The sequence below is a fragment of the Anser brachyrhynchus genome (assembly GCF_964034855.1).
Source record: "Anser brachyrhynchus genome assembly, chromosome: 7".
NCBI lineage: Eukaryota > Metazoa > Chordata > Aves > Anseriformes > Anatidae > Anser > Anser brachyrhynchus.
In genome coordinates, this window is record NC_137701.1 from 3,255,177 (window position 1) to 3,272,211 (window position 17,035).

The window sequence follows — 17,035 nt, forward strand, 5'->3', positions numbered from 1 at the left end:
TCAAGTAAATAGTGTTAAAGGCCTTTTAACCTTCATAGGTTTGCCATGGGGACCTTGTTGCAATTTATATATATGGACATGCTTGGGAACACAAATGATTGGAATTTATTTATTTATTTTAAATGATCGTAAACTCAAGTTCTGATATTTTCAAGATCATCAGTGCTATATTAAAAACATTTCAGGTGCAATTATAACATGTTCTAAGTCTGAAATAATTGTATACACAGTGCTTTTCTTTCTTGTGTGAATCCATTTAATGTAGTTGTTTGCAGTAGTGTTTTGGTAATGATTATTAGTGGATGTCTTTGTCATTCACTTTGCTTTTAGATTTTCGAAGAGAGAATGTGCTGCCTCACTCTACCTCCAGATCCAGACTTACTTTATTGCTCCAGTCTCCCCCTGTGAAATTTCTTATCAGCCCAGAGTTCTTTACAGTGCTGCATTCTAACCCTGTGAGTATAGTTTGTACAGGTGAAAAACTTACATAAATACGCGTTTATATATATGGATGTCTTGCATGCCAAGAGACTACTCAGTGTTTGACACTAAGGTACTGATAGTACCTAGGGAGGCGGGATAAATTCAAATGCTCATATCATTCCTTGCAAATGGTGAGCTATCAGAGATGGCTATAGTTGGTATTAGACCTAGTACAATTTTTATTTTTGACTCAACTCTTCATCTTTTTTAGGATACCAAGCTCACTTGTTTATTTGAAACAATAGCTTTCTTATTGTGCTCTGCAGAGGGTGACAGACAATTCTCAGATTGAAAAGTGCAGCTTCTGTTTTAAGGTCATTTTGCTGCTCATGGGATTGTGTATACTCCCCAGATTGCCTGGTTTATATCAAAATGTATTAGAGATCACACTGAACAAAACGACATCTTAATATATGTTTTCTATTTTCGCTGTACTTCAGTGATTCTTCCTATATAGTTGTTTCAGTATTTTTCTTCCTTTGCATAATGGGGTGTATAGTATAAACAGAAGTAATGGGATGAATAATTTATTGTCTGCAAGCACACTTGTTAGTAATCCAGTGTTGTTTTTTTTAATTACTGGTTGGTGTTAATTTAATTTTGACATGTATGCATGCCTGAATGTGGCTGAATAATTCTGCTTGGTCTGCACTGCTTTACCTTCAATATTTGAAATAGGGCAGAAGTGAATAAGACATTTGACCAGGGAGTAGAGGTAGGAGAACAGAGTGATTTAGGCAACAGCACAGTGCAATTGAAGGGCCTATGTTTTACCTTCTGTCTATTGCTAATCCTGAGACAAAGACTTGATTTCTGGTTGTCTGGGATCTTGTTTTGGAGGAAAGGGTATTAACTGTTTATTTTCCCTTTTATTTAAGGTTTTATTTGTTACTTAGTGTTCTCATTTTACTTTTCTATTTTAATTTTATTAGATACATTACACATGAGCATGCAATTAATGGGTTCTTCCCCCCATTTTTTTATATTTTTAAAATGTGTAGGTGGAAACAATATTTACATAGAGTTGTGAAAATTTCTACAAGGATAAATGTGTCTATCTTGCAGAAAATCTTACCAGCTTTATGACAGTGTTCTGTGGCTCCATTTGACTCTTACTCCAGAAATCAGAGAATATCTATGAAATCTCTACTTTTTAGCAATTAAGATTCTTCACAGTTCCAGGGACAAGAGTGTGGTAGAAGGAGTCCGAAATAGAGTATTTCACACTTCGCTGAAATCAGTCAATAACAGAAGTTCATATATATTAAGTAAAAAAAGAAATATTGAACACTTATTCCAAAACCGCAGAAAGAGGACCATTTTTTTATTGGTGTGGCTTAGTTGGAAATTATTTTTAAGGGTTAAGATCATTTATTTATGGTGGATATGTCTTTTTGTAGTAAAAAGAAATTTTATCTTTCAAGATTATGTACTTTTGTTAATGTGTTTTTCAGAGTGCCTACCGCATGTTTACAAATAACACATGTTTGAAGCACATGATCACCAAAGTCCGGCGGGACACCCACCATTTTGAGCGCTACCAGCATAATCGTGATTTGGTTGGCTTCCTAAACATGTTTGCTAACAAACAGCTGGAGCTGCCAAGAGGTTGGGAAATGAAACATGACCATCAGGGCAAGGTAATTGTAATGTATATGTAGCTCTGCTGAATGTTTGATTTTTGGAGGTTGCAGTGTTAAGACTTGGTTGCTTTTAACAAGAGCATAAATACACATAATTCTCCAAATGTAAAAGGTGCGCATCCTTTTTTTCTTCTTTTGTCAAAAGTAGATTGTAACTTCTTATCTCTGCTGACAAAACATTATATGAAAGAAGGAGACTGGTAAGTGTGTATTAACTGCTACAAGGAAAAACGGTAGAAAATGGTTTAGTATTTTTACTGTGATATAAATTGGATATTAAAAGTTTCTTTTGAAAAGGATTATCTAGTGTGCAGCTCAGTGAACTTTGAAAAAAACAGTGAGTTTTGCCTGTGTACTCAGAAGAAAATTTAAATGTAAGGTTACTTAATTTTTATCAATTTTTATTTTTTTGATTTTGATTTAGTTATTGTTGAGGTATTTATACGAGCTTTTTTCTCTAACTGTCAGCTTCAGCATCTCAAGTGGAATTTATTAGCATGCATTATTTGGTCTTATTTTCTTTAATAGTTAACAATTTTCTTTGGTGAATCCTCCATCCAAATGCTAAGTAGCTCCAATGTTCATCAGCTTCTGAGATATCAGTGTACTCTCAAAAGCCCTCGGGATGCTCATTCTGTTGGCTGTGTTAACTGGGTAGAAACTGTGTTTAATGAGTTCCATTAAGTAACAGGGATCTTGAATGGTTGCAAATTCTACTGCTTTTCAAAACAGATGTCGCTTTTGAAGTTCTAACAAAATATTTTAAAATCAAAGAAAAACAGACGAATTTTTACAATAGTAATGTAATTTTAATGTAAATTTAAACTAGTGCATCCTTGCTATCTAGAATATGATTTCCTTTGCAGAAAATAGTAAGGTTAAAAATAGACTGATTAGCATGTGAGAAAGTGATAAGGCTTAGCAGTTTGTATGAGATGTCCTAATTAGGACTACAGGCACACTAAGCTTATCAGTTTTTATGTTTATCAGTCTTTGTAGGCTTAGCTGTGACTGTCCATATAAATAATAGTCTTGATGCTTGAAAAGATTGCAGACAGCTTCTAAACTGAAGGCTAGAAAAAGTGCTTGAGGGTTGTTTTCTTCCTGGATTTACTGACTTGAGAAAATACTGTGTTTTCCCATTAGCAACACTGATAGGGATGTGCAATTATATTAACCTTCTCATTTGCACCTCTCTCTCTCTTCTGTTCTACGTCATCCTTTTCTGTTCAGTCCTTCAGAGGCCAGTTTTCTCCTGAAGAATATGGCCATTTCAATTTACTTCAATAGGTGTTCCATAGAGAGAATTAGACCTCTGGGTTTCTGGTGTAGTGTTTGGTAACAGTAATACTATGACAAACATTAATCAACAAGAGGAAGCACTGAATAAATCCCCACTGGGATTTCTTCAATTTGAATTATGCTCAGTATTGTTCATTCTCATTATATTGAATTGTCTTTGTCACAAGCAGCACTTGTGGCTAGTAAGAAAGCTTATTCAGCAGTTTAGAGAGATGATGGCCAGTATATGGAGACCAATACTTTATGAAACCAAACCGAAACTCAATCTACTTTTATTAAAGCATAAGCTAAAGAGAAGCAAGTAGAAATTAGCCATGCCACAATATATAATTATGTCTCTTTTCCCTGCCTATTCTTTCTTGCTGAGATGAGGTTTTCCTTTATTTTTCCAAGTATATTGTAGTAAGAGGCTTGGTGCTCTTGCTCACAAGGCACAGTGATTGTTCTGACCCTAATACAGCAGAGTTTATACTCCCTGATGTCACTGCAGTTCTGGTGGCTTGTCCTCTTTGCAGGCTCTCTTTCATACTCAGACAGGGACCTCCTACCTCTGAACTCCCTTCAAAGCTGCACAGCTAAGCCCAATTGCCCACTTTTCTTTGACTCCTCTGCATATCCCCTTCAGAGGATAAAACCTGTTTGGCATACAGTTCTCCCGAAAAGGTCAGCTATATCTCAGATAGAGTATCTGATCAGCATTATGGATCAGTCATCGGTTACTGAACACAGGGAGGCAGAGGGCTGCTGGGGAAGGCAGCAACAGGAAGCACCATCTAGGCCAGAGAAGACCCTAGGCTGAACCCAGTCTGAGCAACTATTCTGAAATTGTGTGCTGCCACGTATATGTATACATATGGGTATTTACCAATAAGCACCGCAGTGCATTTGTGCAATATGTGTAGGCACATGACAATATTTTAAAGACACTTGTAAATGTGTGTGCTTTTTAAATAGATCTCCATAAGATGTTCAGATAAATAGTAAGTTTATAGCAGGGTTGTTTTTTTCTTTCTTTCTATGGTCAAATTGTAATTGGTTATTAATGTCCTGAATAGGAAGAAAAGTTTTTTTTAGCATGCGTAATAGACTTTAACTGGAAAGACAACTTAAGCATCTATCCACATTTAATGGCTTAAATGCAGTTTTGGCACACCAATCTTACGTCATTCTCTTCAAGCTTTATAGACTTATGGATTATAGCTAACAAGAGATATGAAAGGGATTTTTGTAAAAGAGATTGTGAGATGCACTGTATTTTGAGCTGTGTGCCAATGTCCAGATTAGCCTAAAGGTTTGAAGCTCCAATTATTTTCTTCACTGAAGCTTTAAAGTAGTAATTTATGCTTTATTTGAAACTATGCTGCTACTAGCTGGCCTGTAAGCATTCATATTTAATAAGACACGATTGTTTTAAACTTAATGTTTAAGGTTAGTTGTTTATTTAAATGTAATGCTAAAGAGCACTATGTACAGCATTAGACTACTGCATTGAATCAAAGAACTGTGTAGTGCAGCTGTAGGTAGTACTTCTTCCACTGTTGAATCGGTACTTTTTTGTTTTTCCTAGGTGATTTTACAGTATAATGTTGATTTAATGAAACTGACCTTTGGTTTGATGAAAGTGCTTCACAGCTTATAAATATGCATAGGCCAGACTAGATAAAGTAGTAGATAAAGTGTTTCAAAACAAACAAATTAACTGTTAGTAAGTGAAGTAGACCTATCAATTAGGAGCAAAAAATTCAAAAAGCTTAGATACATTGCAGCAGTCCCTTTTGGTCATTTCCCAGGCCCCAAACTGAAATTTTAGAAATGCTTTCACAGTACTTTCCCACTGCTTTTACGTTCTCTAGTAGGTAAACTTGTGCTGCAGCTGACATCATCGTTTGTCAAGGTGAACAAGTCCTGCATCAGGCTCAAACACTGCAATTAAAATTGCAATTGTTTGATAACACTGTGTAGTTTGTGAACTGTGGAGCATTGTTTCACTTAAATATCTGTAACTATTTCAGCTGATGAGAACAGCTTCTTAAAGCTTCTTCCTTAGTTTAGAGCTTCTAAACTTCTTCCTTTGATTAGTGTTCAGGTGATGTGATTCACTGCTTGTACACACAGGTCGCAGGTTCAGGCGTTGCTGTTAAAGCTGTGGGAGGCTTGCTGCCCTCTTCTGGAGTGTGTCTGAGGTTTTGCAGGTTTGGTGTCCCTCCTGCCTCCCTCACAGCCAGGTGTCAGCCTCAGTTAGCAGCTCCATATACTTCCCCTTCCTTGGGAATTGGAAATAATGACATTTTCTCTAACCATTATCCGTAACAATATTTAATTGCCATATAGCATGGCACACTGGTTTGTCTACCTACTTTCACAGCAGTCAGAAGAATTCCATTTTCTCTGTTCTGTCTATACCAAGCAGCCTGAAATAATGATTTCATGTATACTCTAGGCTGCTGAAAGATCCAGTTCTGCTGTCTTCTCATCCCTGGTGTGCTGACTGAGGTTAGAGGAAGAAGCAGGGAAACAGACAAAGGAGAGTAATTTTAGCCTGGACCAGTTCCCCAGCTGGGTTCACTGCTTGGCCACACAAACACTTGTGCCAGCGCAAGTCAGGAGGGGTGCACAAGGGATGAAACAAGTGGTCAGGGTAGGGGAAGATGGGAATGTTTATTTTGCTTACACTGCAGGACCAAATTGTTTATGAAACTGTGGTCAAAGTACCTCACTGGTATCACAAATAGAAATAGTTCCAGCAGTCCCTAACCACCTCTCTGCTGGTCCAGACTCTTCAATTCCTCAAACCAGATGTCACTTTCCTGTTACTCTCCTACTCAAAACCTGGATTTTTTTGTTTTATTTTTTTGCCATTTCCACATGTTTCCAGCATTGTGACCAAAAAAACCTGAAGTGTGTTTAAATAGGACTGCTGGTTTCCAAGTGCAACACTAGCTCTGGAAAAAGTTTAAATCTCAGGGCTTAGAAACTCTTTTTTGGTTCAAACTGGAATGAAGTGCAGGAGGTTTTCATTTTCCAGGATATGTGCTCCTGTGACCTTGCTTTCGGCAAATGGCTGACCAGCCAGTATGTGGTTGTTCTCACCAGTTACCTTGTTTGAATGTTTTTGTTGCCACCTTTTTGTCCCTGACTGATGTTTTTTTAGGTTAACAAACATTGCAACAGGAGGATGGCAAAAATGCCTTTTGACCTGTAATCATGGGGCATCATAAGATGCAATCATACACTTAACAAATACACACCCAATTGTATTCATAATTATATGGTAAATAGATCACAAAGGGGAATAGTTTTGCCACTTAATGACATCTTTTTAGATGTTTATAAGGAAATGAAAGAGAAAAAACACACAAGGATGACTTTTATTAAACATTTGAGTCTCTTAACGATCATAATAAAATTTCTGATGCTTGTCAGCTGAAGATTTCAAAGGGCTTTATAGACATGAGTGAAGTAAGGTATTAAAGAATTCATCCCTCCAGTGAGTTGAAAAACTGTTATGCTTCATCTGCTGAAGGGAATCTTTTTCATGAGCCACAGCAACATGAAAAAGATTTTCCAAAGCTTAACATCAGAGCCTGAATACACATTAACTTTAGACATTTAACTCTTTGGTGGTTGGGTAGTCTTTCATCACAGAGTTGACGATACATTCATTTTTCTTTTCCTTTGTCTAGGCTTTCTTCGTTGACCACAATTCCCGCACGACCACATTCATTGACCCTCGGCTTCCCTTGCAGAGCAGCAGGCCCACTAGTGCTTTAGTCCATCGGCAGCACTTAACCAGGCAACGCAGCCACAGTGCTGGTGAAGTAAGTTTGATTTGCCCCTTCTTGTCAGGAGCCATCAAGTGTTTAGGGTCATTCACATCACATTCACTCTTTCACATCATTACATTCACAACTCCATTCTGTTGCGAGGAGCATGATTGTTCTGTAACTGGATGGTACTCAGCTATAAACATTTATTATTTTATTTGCCAACCAGAAACCTCATTGTTCCTTTGGAAATATATATATATTTGGTTTCAGGAAAAAAAAAATCAGGCATGAATTTTACATTTAATTCTCAGTAACCCCATTTAACAACAGGAGAGCATCTGATTACAGATTACCAGTTTCGATATCCTGTCTTTTACAGTCAATACTTAATTGCTGTCTAGCTTGGTGTCTGCCAGCTTTGTTGTAATAGCTCTGCAAGTAAGAGAAAAAGAAGAAAGTGCACGTGTATATACATCCAGATGTGCAACTATCTGAATAAATGTAAAAAATCATCTTACCACATGGGTTTGTCAGACTGTTATATGTACTTATGTATGTATTTTATCTCTGCTTTCTAAACAGAAATACATGGAAAAGACTATTTTGTTGCTGTGTCACTGTGGGCCATTTTCACCAGCAGTCCCCATATTGTTGTTGTAAATTCTTTTCACTTGTGAACAAATGTGTATTTATAATGACTCAAACTTCAGTTGTAGTTGTTATTTAACGTCCATACTGTTTGCTTTGAGGAAGTCTATCCCCTGACACAAAGAGGAATACGCATTAGAATAGGTAGTGAGATGCTCTGATTTATGCTATTTTTAGCTCGGTGTTGTGGCACATGAAGTTCTGCCAGACAGCTGCTTCAGAGCAGGCATGAATCTTCTCTGCCACTTCTCTAACAGAGCTTCCGCTGAGCTGCAGTGAGTGTTTTACCATTGGTTGCAAGTCTTGTCATATCCTGTATGAATATGGTTTAGTTGCAAGGGGTACTTTCCAGAGCCTCCCTTCCTCCTCGCCATCCACCCACCCCCTTTCCATTTTTTTTTGCATATTTTACAAATGATTTTAAATAGCATTTTCTGTCAATGCGGTTGTGTTTCGTAGGCACTCATGTCTTGCAGCAAGCAAGACAGCTGGAAGTGTCTTCCTATAGTTGTTTAGGTCTTCCACAGGGTAGAACAAGTATTTGTTTGATTTATAAGAGAGCAGATTTTTTTTTCTTGACTTTACCAAATATACACACAAATTATCTTTCTTTTGCACTTCAGAGTGCAGAAGCTCTGCACTCAAAGAGATAAATGTCAGCTGTGCTGCTTGAAGTTGTCAATACTGCAACGTAAGTGTAAGTTTACCCTGCAGAAAGTCATCACATTATATTGCATATACAGTGTTGATTTCGTGCATGAATTTCCTATTCCATCAAGATACACGAAATTCCTAAATCCTAGTTTCTGCATGGCAGTTTAGAAATATTTATTTGATACGGTTACAGTTGTAGTTTTATTTTGAATATAAGTATAGTTCCAGATAGAAATCTGAAACAGAGCAATTCAATACAGTATTCCCATTCTGGGACTGATGATGTTATGATGTTCATTTATATGCATATGTTTGAATAAGAAAACCAGTTTTTCTTCTGCCCTTATGACTTAAGGATTGCATATTTGTAGCTATTTTTAACCCATTGATCAAGGCACTGTATGTTATTGCAGAAAGATGAATACTTAATGAAAAAAATTCTCAAAATACTTTATTTGCCTTGTCACGAACTTTGATGTTTTGAAGCCATTGACCCAGTTTTCATAGGGAGATGCTCTAAAGCAAACAATAACTAGTGTAAGGAATGCCATTTCAGCTAAAGCTGAACTGCAGCATGAAGCTGGAGCTAATAATAATGTTATTCCTTTTCCAGCACAGTGCCTACAGGATTTTTTTTTTTCTTCTGAAAGAGTATTATCAGAGTGCAAAGAGATCTTGGAAGATGTTTCAGTACTTCCGCTGCTTTGTGATGACAGAGACTGGATTTAACAAAACCATTATAATTGCTTGATCTTTTGCAGTTGGATTTTTTGGAGTTCTTTGGAGTGTGGAAGTGTAGTTCACATGATAATAATTATGTATAGGCTGAGGGACTGAGAATTAAACATAAAGGGCCAAGAGGATGAAAAAGTGGTTGAACAAAATGCCTTATATAGATAAAATAGAAAATGCATTGTAGGAATAACGGAAGCCTCAGCATACAGAAAATCGTGGAAGTTGCTTTGACATCACAGATGCTACCAGGAACAATTTTACGTTGTGGTTCTACCAACAAAAAAAAGTTTGTATGCAATGTTTCACTTCCAGAAGGAGAACACAAAAAATTCAGAACAGTTCTCCTGAATGATTGTAAGAAGCATATTTTTACCAGTTTGGGACTCATTTGCCTTGCTGAATGTGAACTCACTTCTTTATCCTGCTGTTTCAGCCACAAAATTCTTTCCAGTTTAAGTTTAGGGAAGTTCCCCTCATGCACAGAGGTAATAGAGGTTATGGTGCTAATGAAAGAGCTGAATTTGATCTTTAATGTGGATAAAGATGTACATAAACTGCACTGATTGTGCTTACTTGTACATTTTCAGGTTGGAGAGGACTCCCGTCATTCAGGACCACCAGTTCTACCAAGACCATCTAGCACATTTAATACAGTCAGCAGAGCTCAGTACCAGGATGTGGTTCCAGTGGGTACGTCAGCATATGGTCTCTTTTCAGAGAAATACTCCGTGACTGAATGTGTCACGTCTGTCTGCACTGAAGGTTTTTTCATTTGGTTGGGGTGGGTAGAAGTTATCATTTGTTATGACTTCTTACGACCAATCATTCAGTTGCAACCTGCAGGAATCGTACTGGGAAGTGTCTACAAAGAATTGAACAACTGATGCAAAAATTCTACCTGTGCTGAGCTTCCTAATCCCCCTACTCGAAGTGGTGTCAGGGAGCTGAAGACAGTGAGTTAAGCTGGGCTCTAATTTGACACCATGTATTTCCAAGTGATTTTATAGAACTTCTGGGCATCTATTTTGGCAGGAGTCCAGAAAGAGTTAATCAGCTTGGAATTAGTCATTAGCTTAACTTCTGTTCTCAGTTACATACACACAAAATGACTGATTTCTGTGCCACCAAGAACAGAATTTAGCTTCCTGAATCTAACAGCTGTCACATTGTGATAAATCAAGATAAATTAATCCGATTGACTATAACTGGATTTTTGTAATGTAGTATGTTTACTTGAAAATCTCTGCTAATTTAAATCCTCCCCCTTGCCATGGACATGGTGTGCATTCAATGTAGGCTCAGCTATTAGTGAGGATTTGAATGTGGATGTTTCCAATGGTTGTTTAATGTTTGAGAATGGATTGGACACCAACATTGAGTGAGTCCTGGAATCTCTTTAGAACAATGAATACGTACATAAGAAAAGACATTGAGGAAAAAAAGACAAAAAGTAGGTACTCATTTCATTGCATTTCAATAGTTTTTCTCTAAGTCTGCTTCTAGCATTTATCAGCTCATCTTGGAAGGTTGAATGACTGCAGCCTACTTCCTTATACGTGCTGTCTGTTGGTACTTGAGAAACATGGCCAAATATGACTTGGCTGTAAGTCAACTCTGGAAATGCTTATACCATCAGAAGTATGTTTAGCTTTAGATAATATTTAAGTGCTGAAAATGAGTGAGTTTACTATTGTATTTTGATATATGTTCTTAAAATTCTAAGAATGATAGCAAGAAAGTATAGATGTTATTGAAGTATAAGTTATTTAATAATTTTATTTCTGTCCTTTTGCAAAGTTACAAAGAAGAAAAGGAGTAACATTAATCTTTGAATAATTTGAATTGATAAATAAAATCCGTTACTACTAAAATGACATAACTGGCCTGATTATATGTCTGGTCGAAGTCTTGAAAAGCTGCATCCCACTACCAGATAAAGTTACAGTAAGCACACAAAGCAGTATGGGTTAAGGTTTGGGGAGGAGCCTGGATGTACAGTCATCTGTTTGAATACATTGCATTTCTGAAACTTAATCAGGCCTTTAATATGAATAACATTACATGTTACTTCTCAGAGGAAGAGGTGAAAAATATTCAGCTAGTTTTCCTACATGCAGCATGTAAGAACTTTGTAATGTGTACGGGTATAGTCATCTTGTATTCTTACATAGCATTGTAGGTCTAAGTTACCACACAAATGATGAGAAGAATGACATTTTAAATTATCTATCAATTTGTAGATAGGTGCTTAATCTGGTCTCTTAGTAGTGCAATCAGATAGACACCTCCAGAGGGCAGTTCATCCCTCTTGCACTACTCACTCCAAGAGCCTCTGGAGATTACAGTGATGCTGAACATCTAGGAAGGAGAAGCTAAAGGTAGTTAATAAAGAACCTTGTCTATATCACTATTAAATACACCACTAGAAAACAAGGTATTGGATTCTTCATTGCCCTAACTGGTATATTTATAACACAGTAAGCAATGTCCCTCATGCTCAGCGTCACTTCGTATTGCCCTTATAGGACTGAACATGGTTCAGTGCAGTGAAAACTAAGGTCCTTGCAGTTTTATTCTAGCAATGAATTCCCTAGTTTGGCTTCAGCTAACAGTGTGACTGATAAAATGCAATACAAATTGCTACCGAAGTTAGCACTGCTAGCAGTGGAAAGTGTATGGCATAATCAAGTCTGGTTCATTGTCAGAGGAAGCATGTTCCCCACAATAGCAGTATGAGTAGCCTTACATGATAAATATATTGACACAGTACCACTAAACTGGTGGTAGAACTGTGAAGATAAAGTTTGCTGTCATTGTTGTTCAAAACCCAAAAGAAATGTCATCCTGTCTTTTAGTATATCATTGTTTCAGCACAATATTTTTGTTGGTATTTTCAGCTTACAATGACAAGATTGTTGCATTTTTGCGGCAGCCCAATATCTTTGAAATTCTACAAGAGCGTCAACCAGATCTTACCAGGAATCATTCACTCAGGTAATAAAATTCATGGAATCTGCTATTCTAATCTAATACAAAATGAGAGTTCAGATTAGTTTTTCTTTAAAATTAGTAGTGGCACGTAACAGGTTGTAGAATTTTGGCCTGTGAGAGAGAAACATATCCATAAAGCTGTGGGCAGTATTTCTTTATTGTATTTCTTTGTAATTCCCTGAAATAAGGTTTAGAGAAACAATAGAAATGTGGTATTACAAAATGAAGGTAAAACAAACAAATAAAATAATGTTTAGAACAACTAATGTAAGAGATTTGCTGATGTCTTCAAAACGTGCCAGGACAGCTGGATGGCAAGGCAAATGTGCCAATTCATTTGAGTATGTGTACAGCTGGGAGTGTGAGGCAGGATGGTATTTGGTTTTGTTCTCATCTTCTCAACGCATGCTTACAGAAAGGCTGCCCTGACCTAATGGCCTTACTACTCTTAGAGCAATCAGAATTTTTAGTGTTGCTCCAAAATTTCAAAAATGGATGTATAAAAGTTTTTGTATAGCCCAATGAGATTTGATGAAGGATGATCTTCGATTGTTACACAGTGGCTGTAACTTCCCGGTATGGTTAGAATATAAATGCGAAAAAGTGAAATTCCAAAAGTGATGAGATCCCTTTTAAAGTGTATCCTACACAAAGACACTTCAGTTTACGCTCTTGGGTGTAAAAGATGGAATAATTGTCTACCTGGATATTAGTGTTAAGTGCACAAACTACTATATCTGTTCTTACCTGGATGCTAACATTAAAAATCCTTGGTTTGCTGGTTGTGTAGTAATAATAATTATGTTGGTATGTGTCTGTCCTGTGCAGAGAGCTGCCAGTGCAGTACAGGGTTCCAAATGCCTGTTCGTATTGGATGGCACAGCAGCCAGCAATGATTTTCACATTTATGTTGTGTTACATACCGATCCCTTTTTGTCCACATCCTACAAGTGCCCAAAATTCAACAAGCTGCCCTGTTTTGCAGTTTCTCAAAGCATTGCATTCTAACAAGTTTTGTGATGAGTTTTCTGTGTTAAAAATTTGATTTATCCTCTAAATAAATCCTGGCTAACAACCCTGAAATGAAGTACTAGTAGAATTCATGTCCACTAGAAATTAATGAAAAGGAGGAGAATAAAAATCCTACAGTTCTCATCCTGTCAAAACAGTTCCTATGTTGCATATTACTGCAGGCAAATTGTCCAACCAGGGTTGGTTTGAGATGTGAACAAACTTATCTGCTGAGAAATAATATACAAAAAAAAAAAAAATCCAATTATTGGTAGTTTTATTATTCTGTTTTCCTTTCTCCAGCGTGCTTGGCTTTCTTTACTCTGATAGCAATCAAAATTTTATTTTCTTCACATGTTTTGTGTTGGTTGTGATGATTTAGAATTCAGACTGTTCAAAAGACTTGTTGGTATTATCAGATTCTGCCTCTTGTATAACCTTGCTTCCTGATTGCAAAATCGTAATTTGCCACAAGCTGAGCCCTTCTCAAGAAAAGATGATTTGTGGATTAAAAATGGGAGATCAAAGGATAACATATGCTGGCTTCTGCAACTTCTCAGTTACTGGAGACTGTATATTCTTTGGTATATTTACTTTGTAAATAGACTGAATACTGTTTCTTAATATGTCTAATGTACCTGCTTTAGCAGAATGATCAAGGATTTTAATGTACGTGGTTTCATTTTATATTAAGTATTATTGGTCAGAGAAACCATTCTGTTAAGCTGAATGGTTCTATTCTGGTCTTCCTCTTTGTAGTTAATACATTTGATTAAAGTGTCTTCTGTTATACCTCTCCTATATTCTTATAGAGCTGATGCTTTAGTAATATCACTTACATTTTTATAAAGATCTTACCAGTTAGTCTTTTAAGACCCTGATTTAGCAAATTTTGGTATCCATATCTGACACATTGTGAGACTAAGTTATGTCAATATCGTTGCTTAAATACTTAATGAAATAGGACGTAAGTGAAATCCTGAATTATGAGTTGTCTTTTTTTTTGGGGGGGGGGGGGGGGACGGACGATTAGTACAACTTTCTGTAAACTATTTCTTTGATGTCCTCAGTATAACCAAAGTTGATTGACAATGATATTAAATATTGCTATTGCTATTATTATTACATAGGTGAGGAAGAAAATTGGTATTTGGCAAGTGGAAGAGGATAGAGATCATTTGAAAAAAGTCTTACATTTTCTGCCTGAAATGATTTATCATTTCTAAAATGGTTGAAGAGATGTAGTAAGAAGTTGAGGGTCTCATAAAAATGTACAATGAAAGGGTACTACAGGTAGGAGGAAACCGTTGTTCAGAGGTTTTATGGTTGAGTGAGAACATTGTACTTATACTATTATTAAGCACATAGCCAAGATCAAATCTCACTGCAAACCATCATAGATAAGAGAGGCTGAGAGGCTGTTAAATTATATGAAAGGCTTCAGGCAAAGGCAGCTATCATACCTTAAACATAATTTTTATCCTAACAGAAGGTAAAAGGCATATATTTAAAAACTATTGTAAAAATCACAGCTCTCAGTGGTAATCCCTGAGAAGTCATAGATTGCATTTATTTGTAGGGCTGCATACATTAACCCAGAAAATGTCCTTCTGGTTCCTAGTGTTGCTGCTAACTGAATGTATTTTGAAAGTCATAATTTATTTCTTCAATCCTTGCCATTTGGGTACTGTTGTAAATTGAAGTAGGCTGTGGAAGTGTGCAGATGTCTCTGACATGGGCACTATGGGGTCATGCTCATGGGTGGGCAGCATTTGTTAGTTTTGGCTCAGCACTGTGCTAGAGAAGCAATGGGGCTTCCAGACTGAACTCGGGTCTTGGTGTGTTGGGACCACAGGGTTGACAAAGTGGTTGTTTGACCTTCATTACCTGTATTCACAGTGAAACACTGAATTACACGCTTCTGCTACAGCCACAACTGCCACCCTGGCAAGGAGGAACTGAGGAGCTGTGGACAGCCTGAACATGCCCCTTTTTAACCCTTGAATATGCTGTAAAAGTACTGGAAGTTACCAGGGAATTTACATTAGGCCCATTGTTTGAGAAAGTCTTTGTGCATAGTGTTTTAGAGACAGATGACAAGAAATTTGGTTTGACCTTTTGGATGAAACTGCTGTGCATGAAATGATGTGCTCCAGAAATGCATACTGCAGTTTAAATTGCATGCTGCTGCCAGCACTCATCTTCACCCTTGTTACGATGCTGATTGCAGGGATTGTTTTTGTTTTCTTTGTCATTGTTGGTGATAAGACAGTGGGGTCAATGGACCTCTGATCTGAGCCGATATTACTGTTCTTATGTGGAGCTTTTTTCTGTTTTGTTTTGTTTATCCCTTTGGAATTGGGATAGTTTTTAACTACAGGATTTGGTTCTCTTTTCCTCATTAAGAGCGAGGCCAAATCATATGATGATGGTAATAGAGAGAAATTCTATCTTGTACTGATAATACTGAAAATAAATAGGATGTACTTTCATTTTATAACGCAGGAAAAATCTCTACAGGGAGAAAGAGCAGAAATCATCCAAAGAATTATATTCAGTATAGATCGTAAAAATCCATAATGAGATTCTAAAAATCCACAGTATGTTACCATGTGCAGTGTTTAGGACGCATGGATTCCACAGTAGTGAACAGATTGGGTTTGGGAGGAGGGGTGTGTGCTTGGGTGAGGCAGAGAGTGAGAAACAGTGCAAAGGTTTTCTAGAAGATGTGTTAAATACAGTGTGTTCTGAAAACCCCACTTTTAAAATCACAAGCGAGCATTGTAATGTATGCCTTACATTTGTACAAAGGTTCAAAAATGACAGTGCCTCTTTAAGCAGTTCACTTTCTGAATACTAATTTCCTCCCGCAGGGCTCCGCTTACTGCTTTGAATTCAGGTCCACAGCCGGCATGAACTTGAAGGACTGATTTTTATTAGGTGCATGGCTGTACTACCTGAAGCAGCCTGAGCATCGAATCGATGAGGACAACAGGAGACTCATTCTTGAGAACAAATTAGCTTTTTGGTTGTAATATGTTACTGCTCACATGGATGTGGTGTGAGAAGGGGGAAAAAATGGTTTCTGAAATACAGAGGCATAACCCAGAGATTTTTATGATATACCCTGTACTTTTTCTTTTAGCTGGGGTGTATGTTGGTGCCTTATTTGCAAAAGATATTTTAGAACTCTTTTTTTGCTTACTCAGGGAGAAGATCCAGTTCATCCGGACAGAAGGAACACCTGGGTTGGTGCGTTTATCCAGTGATGCAGACCTTGTCATGTTGCTCAGGTAGGCACTGCTGCTTTTGATGCATGTATGGTATATGCCGTGGCAGCTCCTGAGGAGTCTTTCAGTGAGCAGAGTGTACTGATTTAGTGACTAATCATTTCCCCCTCAGAACTTGGACTTGCAGCTGGGGTAGCTAAAGCCTAAGGGCCAGGTTTTTGATTTTTGTGGGGTTCAGCTTTTAGATGGTAGTTGTTAGCTTGGAATTCACATTTTTTTCCTAGCAGAGACAGAACATGATATTCTGTCTGAGGAAAGGTGAGGGCAAGAGCACTGTGCTCATGATTCACATAGGTTTTAAGGAGAACAACACATGGTAATGAATGTAAAAAGAAGTGCCAGAAAATATCAATTAGAAAAAAATCTCATGCAAAAATTTTTCTAGGTATTTGTTCCTTGAACAGACTTAGTAAGAAACATCATTTATTTGAGCATTGCTTTTAAGCTCTATAGTAAAAGATCAGCTTGTGATTTTTTCTTTAGCTCAATTTTTGAAAATAGACTTAACATA

General features: G+C 37.1%; 1 protein-coding gene across 10 annotated transcripts in view; it reads left to right on the top strand.

Annotated features, from left to right (window-relative positions):
* The window catches only part of HECW2 (HECT, C2 and WW domain containing E3 ubiquitin protein ligase 2), a 187,963-nt gene that overhangs the window by 138,333 nt on the left and 32,595 nt on the right, over nucleotides 1–17,035 (top strand). For all 10 annotated transcript variants that reach the window (XM_080599872.1, XM_080599874.1, XM_080599878.1 and 7 more), the window contains 6 exons: nucleotides 331–455; nucleotides 1,938–2,123; nucleotides 7,112–7,246; nucleotides 9,820–9,922; nucleotides 12,130–12,226; nucleotides 16,444–16,527. In XM_080599872.1, coding sequence (XP_080455998.1) covers nucleotides 331–455; nucleotides 1,938–2,123; nucleotides 7,112–7,246; nucleotides 9,820–9,922; nucleotides 12,130–12,226; nucleotides 16,444–16,527 — 730 coding nt within the window. The remainder of the gene's footprint in view (nucleotides 1–330; nucleotides 456–1,937; nucleotides 2,124–7,111; nucleotides 7,247–9,819; nucleotides 9,923–12,129; nucleotides 12,227–16,443; nucleotides 16,528–17,035) is intronic.